Raw genomic sequence first — 21,099 nt, forward strand, 5'->3', positions numbered from 1 at the left:
CCCGAAAGAGAAGCCCCGATTGGCAACTTGAGCTGTCAGTCGGCTGCAGGGCAGCAAAGTGAGCCTCCATGCTCATTGCTGAACATACAAGGACACAAATGGCAGCGACCGACGCGCAAAGTCTATGCGGCTTTTTTTCTTTCTTGATTTCTTAAAAGAAAATCGGTGTTGTAAGAATGGTCTGTAAAGTTATTTGTGGTTTTTAACACGTAAAATAAATACAGTTTTGACTAATAATCCTTGCATTATCAGAGGTAGTGGTTAGCGCATTCTCACAACACGCGAAAGGACCAGGGCCGTAGCCCCGCATTTGCAAATAACGTGCACTGCGTAGGGCAGGGGTGGGCAAACTTTTTGAGTCGCGGGCTGCATTGGCTTAAACATTTTTTGGAAAGGGCCAGGAGGCGAAAAAAAATGTCTCTAATACAAACCTCAGCAATACCTGAGTGTAGCTCCTATGCTGTTAGACAGAGGAAAGAAAAGCTACTGGACTTGTTCTAGGTTTGAAGAGTGGTAATATTGGGACACCCCTGGCGTAGGGCATCAAGAAGTCAAGTCAACTCATGTTTATGTGTATAGCCCTTAATCACAAGAAGTCTCAAAGGACTGTACAGACTATTATTACACCATCCCCTGATCTAAACCCTACATGAGGGCCAGGAACAACAAAAAACCTCAGAACAAGGTTATCACCCTTCCATTATGACCCGGCTGCAATAAATGTTGCAATGACATCAACAAACAATACACCAGGGGTGTCAAACTCATTTTAACTCGAGGGCCACACGAGAGAAAAAACATTCTGTCGGGGGCCGGACTAGTAGATTAAAGAGAAAGAAAAAGAGATAAAGAAATGAGAGAAATGGGAAGGGAAAAGGAGAGAGAGGGCGGGACAAAGAGGGAGAGGGAGAGAGCGTGAGAAACAAAAGAGATGAAAAGAGAAGTCGTGAGAGAGGGGGGAAAAGAGAGAGGAAGAAAGAAATCCAAAGAGAAATAGAAAGACAGAAGGAGAGACAAGAGAAAAGAAAGCAAAAGGGGTAGGAAGAGAGAAAGAGGAAAAGAGAGAAATGGAAAACATGAAGTTATAGCTAAATAAGTTAAAAGACAGAGAAAGGGACAAAGGGGAACAAAGGAAGAGAAAAAGAGAGACACAGAGAGTGAAAGAGACAGAGAGTGTGAAAAAAGGGATGGAAAAGAGAGTGGGAGAAAAAAAAATTGTCGGCTCATATGGCGTGTTGTGGTAAATACACTTGCATTTGTAGAATAGATTTGCATACATGTAGAAATTTAGAAAGACTTGCTTACAGTTGTGGGAAAAGGTCGGGTAGACATCCTTGAAGATACTCTTGGCAGACATTAAGTTTCCTTGAAGATAGCGTGCAAGGGACGGGACGCTCTGTACTTGATACGTGATACAGGACCGCCTTTTGGGGTGTAATCGAAGCTTAATCGTCGCTACCAGCTTTAAAAACACTGTCATGTTCCCAGCTCTCCGAGATCTTCATTGACGCATCAATAAAGTTGTATCTCCCTTCGACGAGGCTGGCTCCTGTCCATTTTCCTTATCCACATATGAGAAGACTTTTCTCTCGATTATCGAACCTGCAATTTTCTCCAACAGGCGCACTGGCCTCTTAGTATTTATCACAAAGTAAAACACCAGAATACAACAAAATTGTGAAAAAAGAAAAAAAAAGACCAGGTATGAATTTGATTAGCCTGGAGCAGTGGCAGTTCTACACTAAATCACTCCCTGGGCAAGAACACCTCCAAGTGCTCCCCACCTGGATATCTTTGCAGCAAGGAGGGGGTGTCAAAGCTGCAACAAAGGGGCACCCATTTGACCATCGGCAAAGTCATATGTTGTTAAATAATACAAAACCGCTTTTCGGCGCACATTTATTGTAGTAGTTTTTTATTTATTTTTTTCAAAGATCTTGTGCCACCCCCCATACGTCATGTTAAAAATTGCTGCCACTGGCGGCCACCATTGGCCTGGAGAGGGATAGGCACCACCAGGCTGTACTTCCCCAAGACGCACCAAGGAAATGGTGCCCCTAGCACCCAAGTGGGTAAGGGTTCCACACAATCACCCATGCAGGAAATGGGAGAGAAAATGGCGCGCTACCAAGCTTGAGGTTTTCCATCAAACCTGGTGTGACAGCTTGTTAAAGTATAAAGCGGCCCTTGCCTCTGCAAAATCGGCCTACCTTTCGAAGGTGATTGCGTCTCAAAAGAACAACCCCAAAGCCCTTTTTGACACTGTAGCATCGCTTACAAGGCAACAGCCTATCGCAGACAGTTCGACACACTCTGCTCAGGAGTTAATGGTCTTCTTCACTAAGAAGATTCAATGCATACAGGAAGAAATTGCAAAAGATATTGTTAGTACCACACGTATTAAAGGACTGAAATTTACAGATGCACGACAGGGTGGCTGCCCTGGGAAAATGGCCGGTTTTAGTGAACTGTCACTTTATGATCTCAAACAAGTGGTGAATGCGGCCAAACCGACAACTTGCCAGTTCGACCCGCTCCCAGGTTCACTTATTAAAAGTCTTTTTAGCGTCCTTGGGCCTTCAGTTCTAAATATTATAAATACATCACTCTCCTCAGGTGTAGTTCCAGCAGCTTTTAAGTCCGCCGTTATTAAACCCACACTGAAACGACCCAACCTTGATCCAGAAATATTAAGTAATTACAGACCTGTGTCAAACCTACCTTTCCTCTCTAAAGTACTCGAAAGAGTAGTGGCACAGCAGCTGAATGCTTTCATATCCGAGAATAACCTTTTTGAATCCATGCAATCAGGATTCAGGGCTAACCACTCTACTGAGACAGCTCTGATCAAGGTAACAAATGATCTCCTAATGTCAATGGATTCTGGCGCTTCATCACTTTTGCTGCTGCTGGATCTTAGTGCTGCTTTTGACACAGTGCGCCACAATATCCTACTAGAACGGTTGGAAAAATGGATTGGTCTCTCAGGAGCCGTCCTCTCGTAGTTCAAATCCTACCTCTCAGATAGGACGCACTGTGTTAAATATGGTGAAACGACATCTGAGCCCTTTAATGTTACCTGCGGTGTTCCGCAGGGTTCAGTGCTCGGCCCCCTACTTTTCAACATTTACATGCTTCCATTAGGTGATATTATTCGCAAGTACAATATCAGCTTCCATTGCTACGCAGACGACACTCAACTATATCTTCCGTTGGAGGAATCTTCCACACTAAACTGTGGAAATTTGGAGGCCTGTCTCACTGAGATAAAAGAGTGGATGTCACTCAATTTCTTGCGTCTTAACTCTGAAAAGACCGAAATGTTAGTCATTGGTCCTTCTAAATGCCGGGACTTATTCTCAAAAACTGCTGTGAACATTGACAAATGTCACATCACACAGAGTGACTCAGTTAAAAATTTAGGTGTCATATTTGACCCTGATCTATCCTTTGAGATGCATGTAAAGCAAATTACTAGAACTGCCTTCTTCCATCTTCGCAACATTGCTAAAATCCGTTCAATACTGTCTCAGTCTGATGCGGAAACAATAATTCATGCATTTGTTACCTCCCGTCTCGATTACTGCAATGCACTACTCTCCGGTCTCCCGAAGTCCAGAATCAAGTCTCTTCAGCGAGTACAAAATGCCGCAGCGAGGCTTTTAACCAGGACAAAAAAGTACGATCACATAACACCGATTTTGGCTAACCTGCATTGGCTCCCAGTTAGCCAAAGATGTGACTTCAAAGTTCTCTTAGTATTGTACAAAATCATACATGGACTTGCTCCCTCTTATCTTTCAGATCTGATCTGCCACTATGTCCCGGTCCGAAGCCTACGATCTGAGAGTGCTGGTCTTCTGATGATCCCGAGAGCAAAGAAGTCTTCTGCTGGTTCGAGAGCGTTCTCCATCCGGGCACCGGTGCTGTGGAATGCTCTTCCCCCTGAGATTCGATCTGCAACCTCAGTGGAAATGTTTAAATCTAAACTTAAAACTCACTTCTACTCCATTGCATACGAATAACCTACTCCTCTTGTCGGTTGAAAATAGTTTGTGTAATATAGTGTAACAATCTGTGAAGCCCTTTGAGACTCTTCGTGATTTAGGGCTATACAAATAAAAATGACTTGACTTGACTTGACATTCAAATCCCAGCATTGTTTGGATTTCAAACACTTCAGAATGATCGTATTTGGCAAGACTCCTGGCAATGGAACTGATAAGTTTATTCTGCTTGCCTACAAGTAAGAATTGCAGTTTTGTTTTCAGTTTTGGACAAAAAAAAAATGAGATTGCATTGGATGCTAGCGTTGTTTGTTGCTTTTAATTTTATTGATCACTGGCTTTCGTTATTTCGACTATCATGCACTGTTTACACCTTTGTCACAAGTGGTCAATAATTTTGCTGTTTTTTGATCACCCCAGCAATTAGGAGGCTCTGTGTCGGGTAACCTAGAAGATTTGATAGAAAGACATCAAGGGTGGACCTTTTTAACATATTGCAACTTTTGCATCTTGTGGGTATTTGATACAATGTTCTCCTGTTTTCCTTGCAAGTTTAAAATTCATTATAGGCACCTTATTTCGGACCCCATCTCAGCAGTCTCCAGGCAATGGGAAGGTAACACCCTGATCTGGTATCCAGCCAGTCGCAAGGCACATACAGACAACCATTCACGCGCTCACTCATATCTAGAGACAATTTCCATGTTTTGGGAATGTGGGAGGAAACCTGAGTATCAGGAGGAAACCCGCACAGAGAAAACATGCAAACTCCGCACAGGGAGGCCGGTAGCTGGATTTGAATGAAGGTCTGACGCGCTAACCACTGAGGTGCTGTGCCGTCTTATTTGAACTAGTTTATTGAATTATTTAGTCTTTATGTAACTTATTATAAATTATTTTTTCACAAGATTCAAAGTCCTCTTCCAGACAAAAAGCCTTTGAAAGCCACAAATGCTGTAATGTGTATTGTATGATGTGATACCCATAATTTCGTACCAAAATAGTTTTTTCCCAATGATATAGGATCTAGAATGAGTCAGCCTGTCAATGCCCAGGTCTGGCTCACCTCTATAGAGCGGAACGACGCTTAACACTAAAAAAACAATGACAACCAGCTGATGAAGGTGCTGTATCTGAGTCAGATCAGGAGGCATCTCCTGTTACTGTTAAAGATGGAAACCAATGCTACCTGTTTCATTTTAGGGGAGCAAACCCTTACCCAAAAATAAATGGCCGGGAAAGGGATAAGGGATGCGTTGCACGGCCCGGGACTAAGATGGCCAACTGAGGTCTCCAGGCTTGGGACCCTGCCAACCCAGAGCCACAAGGCTTGAAGTGCCCGTGGTTCTGTCTGTCCCTGTCGATGGGTTGAGAACAGCCAAAAGATCAACCTCCAAAAGGGAGAACTTGGTTTTCTTTAGCTACCTGTGAGGCCATGTGCGGCCTCACAAACACCCTGAGGGGCCTCTTTGTTCTCGGAAGTAAACAAAAAACATTTCACAACAAATCGTTTTGGTATTTTGAGCAAATATTTCATGCTGAGGGCAGCACGGCGGCGCAGTGGTTAGCGCGTGTGCGGCACAGTTCTAAGGTCTTGGGAACCTCCTGTGTGGGTTCGAATCCAGCTACCGGACTTACTGTGTGGAGTTTGTATGTTCTCCCAGTGCTTGCGTGGGTTTCCTCCGGGCACTCCGGTTTCCTCCCACATTCCAAAAACATGCATTTCATGTGAATTGGCCGGTCCAAATTGTCCTTAGGTGTGAATGAACGAGTGAGTTGTCTGTCCCTGTGTGCCCTGCGATTGTCTGGCAACCAGTTCAGGGTGTCCCCTGCCCACTGCCCGATGATTGCTGGGATGGGCTCCAGCACCCCCGCGACCCTACTGAGGATAAGCGGTGTAACTGATGAGATGAGACCATCTGACTTGGGGATCTTTTGTCCAGAATGGGCCACAATTTAGTTGTTTACTTGTTTACAGATTTTCCTTTCCAAACTATCCTGGGTAAAATTAAGCAGAATTCTGGTTAACTCCAGACAATATTTTTTTTACCACAAATTCTTTTTATTTGCTTAGGTAATAAAAATTAAATTTTTGAAAGAGTTATGCAGTATATCTATTTAGCCAGGTTCACAAATCCGTTTATTGTTGCCCATCCCAGTTGAGTTTCTTCCTAGGTGCAGATAAAAATGGTGTCAGTCAGAAAAGGAACCAGTCTATGCCAAAATATGACTCATACCATTGCAGGTGTTGTGTAGGTATTTCTGCCGCACCATCAGGTCTGATTTAGGAAGAAGAACATTCTTTTATTAAACATATTTCCATTCCTTTACTGTAATTTACTACATACATATAGAGTAAAATACACACATGCATGTACAAAGGGGTGATTTGATGATGGAATAGCTGCATAAACAGTCATACCCAAAACAGTTGGGAGGTTGGTTCCTGGATCAGGAGCTTCAGGGCAGGACCAAGCGCTTCAGTGTGTCCATTGATCCAAAGCATGCCCTCTCCTCTTCTGCTTATTTTCGAACTTGCATCATTGAATTCCAACCCCACAAATCAAGTCTTTTCTTATATACAATAGACTACAAAAGACTTGCTCAAACACTTGGAATACTCGAGAAAACTGAGGTAGATGAGGTCAAATTAATGAAATGAAATGATCTGCATTTATATAGCGCTTTTCAAGTCAATGACTTCCCAAAGCGCTTTACAATGTGCTCCACATTTCCCAATAGCGGCCTTGTATTGCAGCCATGTAAGACGCTAACCTGCTTATTGGGGGTATTAGGGGTTCAGTGTCTTACCCAAGGACACTTCGACATGTAACACGGACGAGCCGGGATTCGAACTGGGTTCCCTTGATCCCAAGACGAGCGCTCTACCTCCTGAGCTACTGCCGCCCACAAATTAGTGCCCTCTCACTAATTTTGAAACTTATTTTTGTACTTGCCAGGTGAGTCTTTTATTCTGACGTAGGACTCAAAATGGCTGAGGTAGCTAAGTTAAAATATTATAAAAAAATACACAATCCGTGTGCCCATTATTTTTTTAAACAAGCTTAAAACATTACAGGATCATTTTCCTTAATCCAAGCTATACAAACGATGACTAACCTCGCACGAAGACTTGAGGTAGCCGGCGTTATCGTTTGTACATGTTATCAGGGTTCAGTGATTTTCTCATTTTCAATAATGTTTTTTTGTTGTTTTTCAGTTCAATGATACCTGCAATGCCTTGTATTATTTGTGGTGAAGCGATATCATTATCAGAAAATGTCCCATAATGCATGTCAAGCTAAATCTTAGCTTTTATTGACACCTCCAAGGAGTGATTGGTGTGCAGATGCATTCTCGTTAAATTTGAAGTCGGGACTGAGTATTTCTCATCCTGTTAAAACTGTATTTTCTTAAAAAGACCTGATCCTTAGAAGTGAACTGCTGTTAAAACCAGCTGTTACAAAATGGCAGCAGGGCAATAGCAACATAATGTCAAATACTCAACAGAGTTGAGTGAAAATTGTGCTCATGTTTGTGACTGGGTATCAGCGTCAGGCTCCAAATCCGGGACGGGCGTTATCGGGGGCGCTTCTGATCGGAGAGTGTGGGCCAAACGCGGACTGGCGATGGAATCCGCTTTCCAAGCAGGTGAATTGGAAGAGCGCGGTCGACTCAGAGAGACTCTCTTCCCTTGTCTCAGTAATTGTCTGTATTCGGCTAAGGTCAGCCCGGGGTAGGCTGGTTTTCCTCTGTGAAGATTCTCAACCACGGATGAGAAAAAGTATTTCCTTTTCTTTAGGTGTTTGGGGCGCACTTTCTTGACTGGTGGTGTTGGGACCCAAGGCTCTGCATTTTCTTCTGGTTTCGGCTGCTGCTCTGGCACCGATTCCGATTTCCTGGCGTCTGATGCGTCGTCCTCAGCAGTTAACTTCGAGTCAGGTGGCTGGGAGGGAAGCTCTGTAACCTCTGAAACTAAAAAAAATCATGTGCATTGGTAGTGTTATTAGCATACGGATTTTCCAAAGTGTTGTGATTTTTGGGGTTTTACACTGTAGACGTTTACATGAATACGATTTTTGTAAGGGACACTGTGTAATATTTGACCATGGGATCTCACTATATTGTGCTGTGCAACCGAAAAACTAAATAAAGCTCAAGGAAGAATACATCGGAGACTCAAAGTGATCAAACTGCATTATTTTTCTCATTTCTTTGCCAAGCCCGTCACAAAGATGTTGTTATTCAACAGTACCATTGGCAGCAAGTTGGTGTAAAATCATATCAGCTCCCTATATGTTGTGTAATATTATTACAAATTTGTTGACCTAGAAGTATTACAAAAAGTCAAGTTTATATCATAGTTTAGCATTAGTCAAATTAATATTGTTATTTTTAATTACTTTAGGTGTTAAATGATACACAAGGTCCCTTTAATTAGAATTAAAACCTGCAACCTGTTTGCATGGGTACAAAACATAGTAATCAAATTAGCACTTTTGTGGTCATGCATCACGTTTTTGTGTGTTTTTGTTTTATGTGGAAATGGATCCCGAAGAACTTCAAGTAGCTTCAGAAACGTGAAAAGGGCTGCGTGTGGATGCAAAATTTGTGATTTATTTAAATTTTAATTCACAAGACAACAATTCTGTTACTATAGGTTGTTTGATTTGAGTCTGTTAACTTCAATTCTACATAGATCAAATAGGGACAAATGATAATAAGGATTTTTACAGACTGATATCCATTGGTTGGATAACGAATATTCACTTTGGTTATTGATCTGATGGCAAAAAAATAATCCGATACACCAACGGTGGTCTGGTTACTGTCCCTTTAAAAGGACAGTGTGTATTATTTGACCACTATCTGTCGCTCTATGTCGCAACTGAAAACGAGTGCTAAGGAGCACAAGGGAAGAATACAATCTACAGACACTGAAAGTGACCAAACCACACATTTTTTTTGCTAAGGCTTTTTGGTTACCATTGCTAAAATAATGCTTTGGAAATACGTCCATTATACTTCTACTGAAATACAAAAAAATATACCAGTACATAATACTATAACATATTGAAAAAAAAACTAGTAGAGAAATATAACTACAAAAATTCTTCTACAAGAGGTTTACTACAAAAATTATTATATGGAAATATCACAAAAATACTCCAAAAATAAAAATATGATTACACTGTACAACAAAAATACTACAGAAATACTATACAAAAAAATTTACTTTCAAAATACAAAATATGTTACAGAAATACTAAAAAAAATATGGAAATACATAAAAAATATTCCAGAAATACTACAAAAATAGTACAAAAATAAAACTACAGGAACACTACAAAAAATACAGAACTTAAAGAAAAATCTGACTTCAGAAATACATTTAAAAAAAACTACAGTAAATAACAAATAAAGTGCTTAAAACAGGGACCTAATACAGTCGAACCTCGATGCTCGACCATAATCCGTTCCAGAACCCTGTTCGAAAACCGATTTGTTCGATCACCGAAATCATTTTTCCCATTAAAAATAATGTAAATCGTTTTAATCCGTTCCAACACCCTGAATGTTTACCTTGAATGTTTAACGTAAACATAAAGCTAACCCAGGCTAATCGTACGTTCGCGTTATCGTAATCTTCCGTACGAAAGATTACGCTAACATTAACGTGTAAAAATAAAAAAATCAGGTCGTTTACAAGTAATTTAGCACCCGGGTCTCCACAACAAGTGGTGAGCGGTTCATTGGAAAGGGGGCTCTGTTCCAACACCCTCAATGTTTACCTTGAATGTTTAACGTGAACATAAAGCTAACCCAGGCTAATCGTACGTTCGCGTTATCGTAATCTTCCCTACGAAAGATTACGCTAACATGAACGTGTAAAAATAAAAAAAAAGGGCTAAAACACTTCGTACACCTATATTAAAAGCAAAAGCAAAACGAAGCACGTCCGCACGCGATAACAGTTGGTCACGACGCTCAGCATCACACCCTAGCGTACGCACTCCCCCATTACCGGCGTTCGAACTCCAATTTTTTGACCGAACAGCGAAGCAAGAATTTCTCTAAAATTTTGGTCAGACTCCGATTTGTTCGAACTGAGAGGCGTTCGAAAACCGAGGTTCCACTGTATTTCAAAAGAAGTATAACATGTCACTTCCGGGCCCCCGACTCCAAATAGTTGCCCACCCCTGGAGCATTAAAGCTAGAAAAACTAAATGTCAGGTTTTCAATGTAAATCTCTTGAATTTCTGTCTCAAGGTAATTAGCTTGTTTTTATATTATTAAATATAAAAACAATGTTTCTCATACAGACACACACATAAAGTAACGTTTCAACAATGAGTGTAATTATATCTCTTGTACGTTTATCAATCTTGTATTCTTTTATTTTGAAGTCATGTTCTTGTGGTTACTGATTTCTCTGACGCAAAATAAACCACTCCCTCTCTCGGTTTGGACTCCATCCAGAACGGACGTAAGTTCTTGTCTGCCATAATCATGTAGGATTAAACTATATACATGTGTTTTATCTGTGCAAATATAGCCACTAAATAGTCTTAATAATGTCATTCCCTGACACTAAAATATAGTGGAGTAATTGGCATAGCTACTAGAATGAGTTCTAGTAGCTATGCAAATGAACAAGTAGTAGGGGGCCCCAAATCTAACTTTGCTTAGGGCCCCATTAAGGCTTGTGTCGGTCCTGTTGGTAACTCACCTGATGAATCGGCCAATTCACTCTTCTGCCGTTCGTTGAGGGACGATTCCCGAGCTAAGCTTTCCTCGTACGCACGTCTCTCATCCTCGGCATTAGCGGCGGATTTGGAAAGAGACAGCAGTTTGTCTTCGGAATCAGAAAGTTCTGACTTAGCTCGACTGTCGTCATCGCTTAGCGGCGCGGAGTCGACGACCTCGGTCTGCACCATTTTGTGCTGTTTGCCTGTGAATCATAAATGAGTCTTAGGACACCGCTGACAGCATCAACAAAGTCTAGTTATTTCCTTGGTGCACCTCGCTTTTTGGGTTGGTTCTGGAGTCTGTAGGCATAAATGTTGTGTATTTCCATCTCTCTTTTCATGTCCTGTTTGAATCCACAATAGAGTGTTAAGCAGGTTTATGGCTCAATACAATTTATTGAGGGAAATAATTCGTATAGAATTCAAAATCTCCCCAATATATTCATTTACCCGAGTTTCCTTGGATAATTCATAAACCTGTGTTTGGAGGCAGAAAGATGTCTTTCTGGCTGTGTTGATTTTCTTGTGTTCTGTTGCTGCCTGGCGGTTGATGGAGCCTCGAAGCAATTGGTTACACCTCTCTAAATCCTGTAATGCACATTTCAAAGTAAAGGACCCCACGCCAAGCTTTCAATATCTCCTGATATGATCTATTGCAGTGGTCTTCAACTGGTCTGACTTCAGGACCCACCATCTTACCCTAATCAAATGCCGCGACACAAATCCCAAAAAAAATCCACTTATCAAATGTAGTGAATGAGAGGAAACAGACAACGGTGGTGCTTTGCTACAAGCAGAGACTGCGGGAGCAACTATGGATGTTGATGTTAAGGTTCTTACTGGTGGAGTGTCGTGGTGTTCCTACGGACCCCTTCTGCATCCTCAGAAATAAAAGGACTCTGCAGTTTAAAACAGTAGTACTAAACATTTACTTTTTTTAATTATTTTATTTTATTTTTGTATTTACCACATCATTATATTTAAATTGTGATTTGGGTGTGTCTTTGTGTGTTCGTAGGTAGCTTATAGGCACCAAAACGGCGGAATCGATTTTTGTGGAAAATCAACAAAGGACTACATTAGGATTCTAGGTGTGTTTTTAGCTATGTTTCCTGTCAAGGCACCCCCAATAAATACTTACAAAATCGATACACATCTGTGTTTGTGTACAAGCTACTCTGGAGCTGCATGCGGCTCTTTGGCACTCCCTGGTAGCTCCCTAGCGCTTTTTCAACAAACCATGGCCCCAACAACCTCGTCCAAGAAGAATGCCCGGACCATTATGCTTGTTTTATTTTAAATAAAATGACAGGCTAAACCAAAACAAAGTAGTATTCACTTTAATCATTTAATTAGCAGCTTTTTTATGAAATTCAAAACGCTAACTTTAGTAGCTTCAGCCATTTTTTACATAATCAAAAAGATTCAAATAAAAGTGCAACTTCTGAGATCTATTGCACAAAAACACAGAATTGTCTTTCTTTGTCTTCAACATCATAAAATCCAAATCTCAAATATTCTTGGCTGTATATGCGTTTGGCCATGATCAACATGTGTAAACAAACGTTACCTGTCTACTTCTGTGGTGTGAAATGGTAGATGTCAACTCCCATTTGCAGGGCATCAGTTTTTTTTAGGATTATTTTGCCATGGCAAAGGCCCCCGACCCACTAGTTGAGAAACACTGAACAATTGTATTATACACTAAGAATTGTCCTGTATTTTCGTGTACATTACTTCAATGCCAGATCCACTACCCATAAAATAGACGACCTTCTTGTATTTTAATTATTACGAAGACCCGGATCAACCGGCAATCCCTGATGCTAGCGTGCAGCGAACCGTCCGCTCTCTAAATCGCTTTCTAACACTGAGAAGCCCTTCAATTTTTAGGTACAGTGGAACCTCGGTTTTGGAACGCCTCTCAGTTCGAACAAATCGGTTCTTGACCAAAAATTTCGAGAAATTCTTGCTTCGCTTTTCGTTCAAAAAATCGGAGATCGAACGCCGGTACGCTAATGTGCGATGCTGAGCGGCATACGGGTGTAGATTGCCCCCACCCCTCGTGAAGAACTGTTATGACGTGCGCGCGCACTTCTTTTCGCTTTTGCTTTAAATATCGGTGAACGGAGTGTTTTAGCCCCTAATTATGCCTCGGAAGAAGGTCGGTGCAAGCAGCAAAGTTGCTACCGGTGAAAAAAGAAGAGTAGTGCGTACAACTATTGCATTTAAGAAAGAAATAATAGCAAAATATGAACAAAGTGTGCGAGTTTCCGATCTTGCTATACATACAGCATGGCTTCTGCTGAGCACCACAAAGGTAAGAAATCCTATTCATAATTATTTTCTTTATCCTTTAACCGCTCACTACTTTTTGTGGAGACCCGGGTGCTAAATGACGTGTAAATCACCCGATTTTTTTAGTTGTACACGTTCATGTTAGCGTAATCTTTCGTACGGAAGATTACGCTAACGCAAATGTACGATTAGCCTGGGTTAGCTTCATGTTTACGTTCATGGTAAACATTCAGGGTGTTGGAACGAATTAAAACGATTTTACTTTTAATGGGAAAAACGATTTTCGGTGATCGAACAAATCGGTTTTCGAACAGGGTTCTGGAACGGATCATGGTCGAGAACCGAGGTTCCACTGTACTTGTGTATAATGACATTAAAAACATATATTCAAATGCAATTCTGTGTTCTGTGTTTTCATTTGTAGATGTATGGTTCATTATTTTGTGACAGTTGTATACTCTCAGTCGGGGGGCTTCTGGTCCCTATCAACCCCACTTACCGATTGATCTTTGTATGTGTTTGTTGACCAAAAGGGCACGCATTGTGTGCTGATAATTCTGCCTGACAACAAATAGGCACTTAATGTAAAGTGACCAAACATGACCTGAACTGAACATGAAAGTAATGTGTCTGCACCTGCAAACTAAACAATAAAATGGTTATTTACAAAATATAAAATATATGATCGCTCGCATTATAAATCGGTTGGTTTTACCTTATCCAGATTTTTTTCAAACATACATTTATTCGCTTGTCCTTCTCATGCAGCTCTATGGAGACCTCATTGAGCTTGCGGGATAGTTCATCCTTTGCCGGCAAAGACTGCTCTTTGATGACTCTCTGCTGGAGGTGAGTGATCCTGTCTTTGACATTGGTCAGCTCCTTTTCTGTGACTTGGAGCTTCCAGGCCAAGTTATTGCGGCATGTGCGGGTCCCGCACAGCAACTTTTGCAAGTCCCGGACCTCGCCGTCATTCTGATTTAGCACCTAGGAGGAATGAGTTTGTTGTGTGATCATTACTTTCTTGCTTTTGAAGACAATACCGATTTGTGATTAACACACAAATATTTGAGGCCAAGCACTTGCAATTATTATTTTTTATTCTAAAGATGGGAATAATTTTTCCCCTAAAGGGATATTGCATGTGGCAGCATGGCAGCTGAGTGGTTAGCACAAACGCGGTACAGTTCTGAGGTCACGGGTTCAAATTCAGCTACCAGCCTTCCTGTGCAGAGTTTGCATGTTCTCCCCGTGCTTCCGTGGGTTTCCTCCCACATTACAAAAACATGCTTGTCAGGTTGTCAGTCCCTAAGTGTGAATGAGCGAGTGAATGGTTGTCTGTCTCTATGTGCCCTGCGATTGGCTGGCAACCAGTTCAGGGTCTCCCCTGCCCACTGCCCGAAGATGGCTCAGAAGGGCTCCAGTACCCCCGTGACCCTACTGAGAATAAGCGGTGCAGATAATGGATAATGGGACATTGTGTAATATTTAAACACTAGGTGTAATTGTATCTTCTCGCTTTATTTGACCAGAATTTCACAATGTATTAATTTTTGGGGGTACAAGATGGCGAAAAAGCATGTCAGCTACCTCTAGGTAAGCCTCATGTTATGTAAAACACATACACATTTTTTCATGTACGAGTATTTACAAAAAAACACATGTTAACAGTATGATATTTCAGTTATTTTGCTAACTATTGATGGATTGATTGATTGATTGACATTTTCATCTTTTCTCTGTTCCTCAAAAACAACCTTACAATGATTAAAAATCAACATCTTGGAAAAAAAGAAGTAAAAAAGAGCTGACGGTAAGCTTTTCTTGGTCCCGTCCCCTTGACAGTCTAAACCAGCTGAAAGCTACTCTTTGTTACTGATTGGTGCAAAGGACTACCAATTTGATTTACATTTCTAAAATAATAACTCGTTATTACTACGTTGTTACTGGGTGATTACCAGGTTTAAATTAATATTTAATAAAGTCAACCACTAAAACATCATGTCAGTTAGAAATCAAATTTACTAGAAAATCGCAATGATCAGAAAATGATAAACTATTTAAAGGACATGTCCGCGGGCTACAGAAGTGTTCTTTTGGGTGCCTGCCTGTTGCCTACAGGCACCACGTTCAAGACCCCTGGCCTTACCACTTTTCAAATTAACAAAATAATGCTACCAAATTATTATAACAAGGTACTATTTTTAAAATGAACCACATTTTATCATGATTTTTCTTTTCAAAAAGAAAAAATAATCAACACGACTTAATATGAAGTGAGATAATAACCATACGATTAACATTTCCAATTAAACCATCTGATTTAACATAATCAAACCAAATTTGACTTATAGATTTTCGTTACATGGATCTATTTAGGTTGTTATCAACACACATTTTGTATCATCCACAAACAATATTAATAAAGATTATTTTCATATTGAACATATGTCATTAATAGATTGTGCAAAAAGCTGTAGTCTCATAACGGATCCCTGGGGCACACCGCAGTTTATTGATTGTCGATTACATATATAAACATCCTACCATAAAATATTATTGTTTGTGAAGCAGGTAGCTTTGTAGCCATGACAAATACATCTCTGATTGTAGTGTTTTTGAACGTATTGATTAATATTGTATGATCAACAGTGTCAAAAAATATTCCTCAAGATCAATAAAGATCCCGATGATGATTTATTTTTATCAATGGGATCAGTTATATTAAAATCAATGCTGTTTATTTAATGAATGAGGTTTTTTTTTACCAATAGAAGGCACTAAATAATACATACTGTCTCTTTAAAGACACAACAGAAATATTTGCTGTCAACCACATGCAATTATTATTTTTTATTCTAAAGATAGGAAGGTTTTTTATCTTAAAGGGATAGTGTATATTTAGCGCCTCAGTGGTAAAGAACTTATTTTTGTTTAAAAATTGATTTAAATAATAAGCAAAAATATATGACCTATCATATCAATGTGTATTTTTTTATTTGATTATTTTTTTAATATATATTTAACTTATTTTTCCATTAAAATTATAAAATGTATCTTTAAGCAAAATTATTTGATGGCCAATGATCTTTTCTCTTTTCTTTACTTACCTTTACTTTATTGAAATCAGGGAAAGAATAGTCAAAATTATAAAAAGTGTCGGATAATGAAAACAATTTAGCGTTGTATTTTTTACTTACTATAAAAACAAGTAAAAATGCTTTTAAAATAGAATCAATTGGAATAGACATTAATATTTAGAAAAAAAAAGTATTTCAATGGATATTGTCCATTGCTTAGCGCCTCATAGTGGTAAAACAAACTGAAAACGCTTGATCTGAATCATAAGCGAATACCTGAACTATCATAAAAACGTTTTATTTTTCTTGCTGGTAGGTTGAGAAATTTTTATTAACTTTGCATTTCATGAAACTTGCAAAAGGGTTGGGGAAAAAAGAAGAAAAATGATGTGGTTTTGTCACTTTGATTGTTCGTAGTTTGTAATTTTCCTTGTGCTTGGTAGCACTCGCTTTCGGCTGCACTACACAACACAGTGACATCGGGTGCTCAAATACCACACACTGTCCCCTCGAACAAACCAATGATGTCATGTCACTCACCTCAGAAACTCCCTCTTCGGAATCTTGGAATTGATGTAGAGCCACCGTGTGGCGATGCTGCACTTTTTTCAGCAGCTTAGTCTCGGTTTTGACCTCCACCAGTTGCAGTTTGAGATCATAGTTCTGATTTTTCAGCTCGTTGATGCTGTTTGAGTAGGACGAATGGATCCTGGCCTTGGTACCATTATTAATTGGAGGCAACTTGAGCTTAATTTCTGAAAAACATTCAAGTTGTTAAGTTGAATTGCCACTGATAAAAAATACAGTATCATAAACCTTTTCCATTTTGATTAAATGTCTCCAGACAGACTGCTGTCACAGTCATTTCTTCCTCATGGCGTGAGGCCCTTTAACTCCACCCGGGGGAGAAAAAGCCCACATTAAACCCCACCCTCACATTTGCATATTACGCTATTTTTATCACAGTGTGTATTTTCCGTAGCATTATTTAAATACTCTATATCAAGACGTTATCTTAGGTATTTTTGTATTATATATTTTCTAATGTATTATTTTATTTTTCAACACAAGGACACTGCTGGATACTACTGTGAATTTCCGTATGGGGATGAATAAAGTATCTATCTATCTATCTATCTATCTATCTATCTATCTATCTATCTATCTATCTATCTATCTATCTATCTATCTATCTATCTATCCCCATGTTGTTTTTCTGTCCTTAGCAAAATACTACCAGAATTGAACAGAACACTAGACCTACTGGCCTGAGTTTTGGTCTGTGGCTTCCTTTCTGCACAGAGCATTGGGCAACTTTAACTTGTACAGGGTAGAAGGAAATGTTATATTATAAAGCAAGCCCAGAGCAGAAAAACAAGGAAAAATAACTTAAAAATTGCCAACAGACATGGAAAATGTACTTCTACTAGGACAGAACTAATGATTATTGAAACGTTTTTGTAGAGGAATATATAAGGTCAAATAAAAGCAAAATCAAATGAGTTAGTTCCTGTATATCTAGGTTGGTAATTGAAACCAATGAATAATAGGAATTAACACATAAGAGAAAGCCAAGATGTGAGCCATGGACCTGTTTGACACATGACTTACAGTAGTCAAGTTTTTTGTGTAACCCTTAATCGCAAGAAGTCTCAAAGAGCTTTACAGACTACATACCATTACAAACTAAAGGGTATTTTACACAATCCCCTGATCTGAAACCAACATGAGAGCAAGGAAAATCTCAAAACTACTGTTTTTCAGCTTTTTTCTCTGAGCCAAGGCACATTTGTCCTTTGAAAATATTTTTTAAAAATATTCCTGGCAGCAGTGTCATTAAAGTTTAAGTTATGTTGCCTAAAAAAAATTGAATATCAAGGTTTTATTTTACCATGTGTGATGATTCTGACTCAAGACATAGAACAGGTTATTCATTTTGGTTCAACATTTTGTTTTGTTTTTGGATTTGAATACATTTGACCAGTTTTTAGGTTTTACAACAATTTCATGTTGTTTTACTCGAAAAAAATCTTTAAGTGAGATTAAAAATTATCGTTATTTTTTCATTTACTACGTTCTGACTTATTTCAGGAGTAAATCATAAATAAAAGAATCAGAAACATTTTGCGCAATTTAAAAAAGAATACTTTGATTTTATCATTTTTGCAGAGTAATGTACCATACTTACAATTTACATTTAGACTACATATTTTTCCTAGAAAAATGATAAAATACTTAAAGGTGCGGAGCATTAATGAGGTGTTCTTAAAGTTATTTATCAAATATGTGTTTATTAACATGCATATTTGTTTTTACCTTTACTTTTAGCAAAGCTGTTAAGGGCGGAACACATTAGGTAGGTGGAATGGGGGAAGTTGAGGTCGGATGGAGAGTAATTTCATCCTCGTCCCCAGGTGTTTTTTGTTTGTTCATATTTGTTAGTGTAACATGAAAATGGTGAAAGTAAGAAAAGGCCAGTGTCCATTACAGTTCAATCACAAAATGGGAGCTGACACTATCTTTGTTGCCAATTCAACTAAATTGTGATGTTTTCTGTTACGTAGTAAAACTATCAGTAGAACTGATGAAATCGGAAAATACTGTGGGACAAGAACTAAGAAAGATCTTGGAAGAGTTGTATAATTGGGAAAAATACTATTTTTAGAAAAGACCTTTTTTTTTAAATTCTACATAGACTGTCTTGCGTTAAGTAAATAGGTGCCCCGTTGTATTTGTAAGGTTTAGCGTCACTTAATAAGTGGAATTGCAATCATTAATAAGGGGAGCAATTAGCTGAGATTGACTGGTACTCAATATCTGTCATCGTGCAATGCCTCATGTATCAAACTCATGACCCGTGGGTCAAATGTTGTCCGCCACACGATATGATGTGGCCCGCGAGAGCTTAAAATGTCTGAGTATCTAAAAAAAAAATGGGTCAAAAGAGTGCTTTGACTAAAAATGACATTTCCCAGAATGCCACTGCACACCTGTAAAGTATTTCAATATATATGCCAACGAGTCGAATTGAGAAATAAATGATCCTTGAAATCTCCCAAGAGATTTTCCTACACAGCAATACTACAAATGAGATTGATTTGTCCCCATTTTGTCGTCATATCTAGAATTTCTCATATCTTGAGCGAATTTCCCTGATCCAAAAAAACTGAAAACCAGTTAATTTTTTTCAAGGCCTCCCAAAAGCATCCTGGTTAACCCTGAGTCTGTGTAAATCATATCTCCCTGATCACTAAAAATGCATTCAAATAGTAGTTGTACAGAAAAATACAGTAATAAGATAAATATGTTACTAATACAAATTACTTAAAATCTTTGATCTTTAGTGGTAATGCCTGTAAATTTTCTCTCTCGTATGCCTTTGCTTAAGATTATGTCAAAAATCTTGTAGCTCGAGTAGCTTCTATGTAAAGGTATTTTTAACATATAATACACGTTTAATAACATTCTTTCAATGCAAATGTATTTTTGTGACTTGAATAATAAACTCTGAGTTAGTTGACATTAAAAATACCGAGATCAAGGCCCACGGCCCTCATCCAACCCCTGAGGTTTTCTTTGGCCTCTTAGATTTTCATTGAGAATTGTAACACACCAGGACAGTGTTTTTCAACCCTTTTTGAACCAAGGTTCACTTTTATTTATAAAAAAGTTCCGAGGTTCCGTCGAAAATGTTTGAAAATGAAGTTATGTCACATATTTCACTGTACGACCTCATACGCAGATAATTAGTATATAAAAAGAACAAAATAATACTTAAAATAAAAAAGAATTATGTGCTTTATTTATGCTTTTATTTTTCACAGTGCAATCTTAAACCACTATGTTAAACAAATTAAGTTATTAAATATACTGTACTACCTCATGAGCAGATAATTAGTATATAAAAAGAATATAAAAATCCACTGCCACCTACTGATATGGATGGCTATTACAGTTCCTTGTCAGAAGAAAGCAAAAATACTGAATGGCCTGATTTTTTGGAAAGATAAAATTGGGGAAATTCCAGCGGCACACTAGACAAGGTCTCACGGCACACTGGTTGAAAAACACACCACCAGGAATTGCGTTTTCACTGTACAAGACTCCTTGTTGCAGTTTATTTGATTATAGTTTCGTAAATGAATTTTTTTTTAGCCCCTTATTTTTCTAAAATATAAATCATAGGCTACTGATGGTGGTTTATTTGATTTAATGTTCAGGTCATGTTTTTTTTTCATATCAAGGAAATGTAGCTTTTGTGCCTGTTGAAAATTAATTGTTCCAGGGATAATATTGCTTTGTATATCATATTGGAATATATTTTCAGAACGTTTGTGTAAAAAGAAAACTATAATTCGATTGTCCCACCTCTTGGTTTGTAGCTTAAAATTTGCTATGGGCCTCCATTTATTTGACATAAAATCACATTTAGTGACTTCAAGACATGACGTCGATGTGGCCCTCGGTTGAAAACACAGTTGACACCCTTGCAACTATTGGCAACGAACGTGTCAAGCGAACATACCTTCAGTTTTTTTGTAAGGATTATATTTCTTGTCCGGAGTGTTTTTGTGCGTCTGTGTTCTGGTTTGGAAGACGACGGTGCGTTGCTGAGGGTTGAGTTTGGGCAGAGAAATCGATTGCGCATTGCTTTTGCCTCCTGCAGCGTCTACCCGGGTCTTGATCGAAAAGGCCCTCTGACTCATCCTCAACGCCTTATCGCAGACCGCCTCACATCGGGAAAGGACACGTCGAAACGAAAAGAAACGGCCCGTACACGGCATCGCATCTAGCGGAGCATTCGTCAAGCCTGTGAGGGGCCCAATGCGATTCGGGGGTCGGCTTTCATTGTCGCTAACGGTGACGTAATCATCCTCATATCAGAGCGCAGAGAGAGATGACAACGACAGACATACAGCCAGACGACAGGAGTGACGTCACGCTAGGTGGCCACAACGAGCTCAT

The 21,099-nt window shown here is 39.2% G+C and overlaps 1 protein-coding gene across 2 annotated transcripts; it reads right to left on the minus strand.

Moving 5' to 3' along the window:
* Window positions 1-6,290: 6,290 nt before the first annotated feature.
* Window positions 6,291-20,971, minus strand: LOC148358778 (uncharacterized). 2 transcript variants are annotated; one of them, XM_088346386.1, is made up of 7 exons: window positions 20,660-20,971; window positions 16,675-16,889; window positions 13,796-14,041; window positions 11,234-11,344; window positions 11,031-11,100; window positions 10,738-10,959; window positions 6,291-7,982 (listed from the first exon to the last, which is right to left on the minus strand). In XM_088346386.1, the coding sequence occupies exons 1-7, from the start codon at window positions 20,916-20,918 to the stop codon at window positions 7,537-7,539; spliced, it is 1,569 nt and encodes a 522-aa protein (XP_088202512.1). In that variant the 5' UTR covers window positions 20,919-20,971; the 3' UTR covers window positions 6,291-7,536. The 2 variants fall into 2 exon arrangements, with proteins under 2 accessions (XP_088202512.1, XP_088202511.1); XM_088346385.1 differs by having other exon boundaries at window positions 11,207-11,344; window positions 20,660-20,970.
* Between the last annotated feature and the right edge of the window lie 128 nt (window positions 20,972-21,099).

This window comes from Urocampus carinirostris, chromosome 10, assembly GCF_059441175.1.
Source record: "Urocampus carinirostris isolate Australia breed hairy pipefish chromosome 10, RoL_Ucar_1.0, whole genome shotgun sequence".
NCBI lineage: Eukaryota > Metazoa > Chordata > Actinopteri > Syngnathiformes > Syngnathidae > Urocampus > Urocampus carinirostris.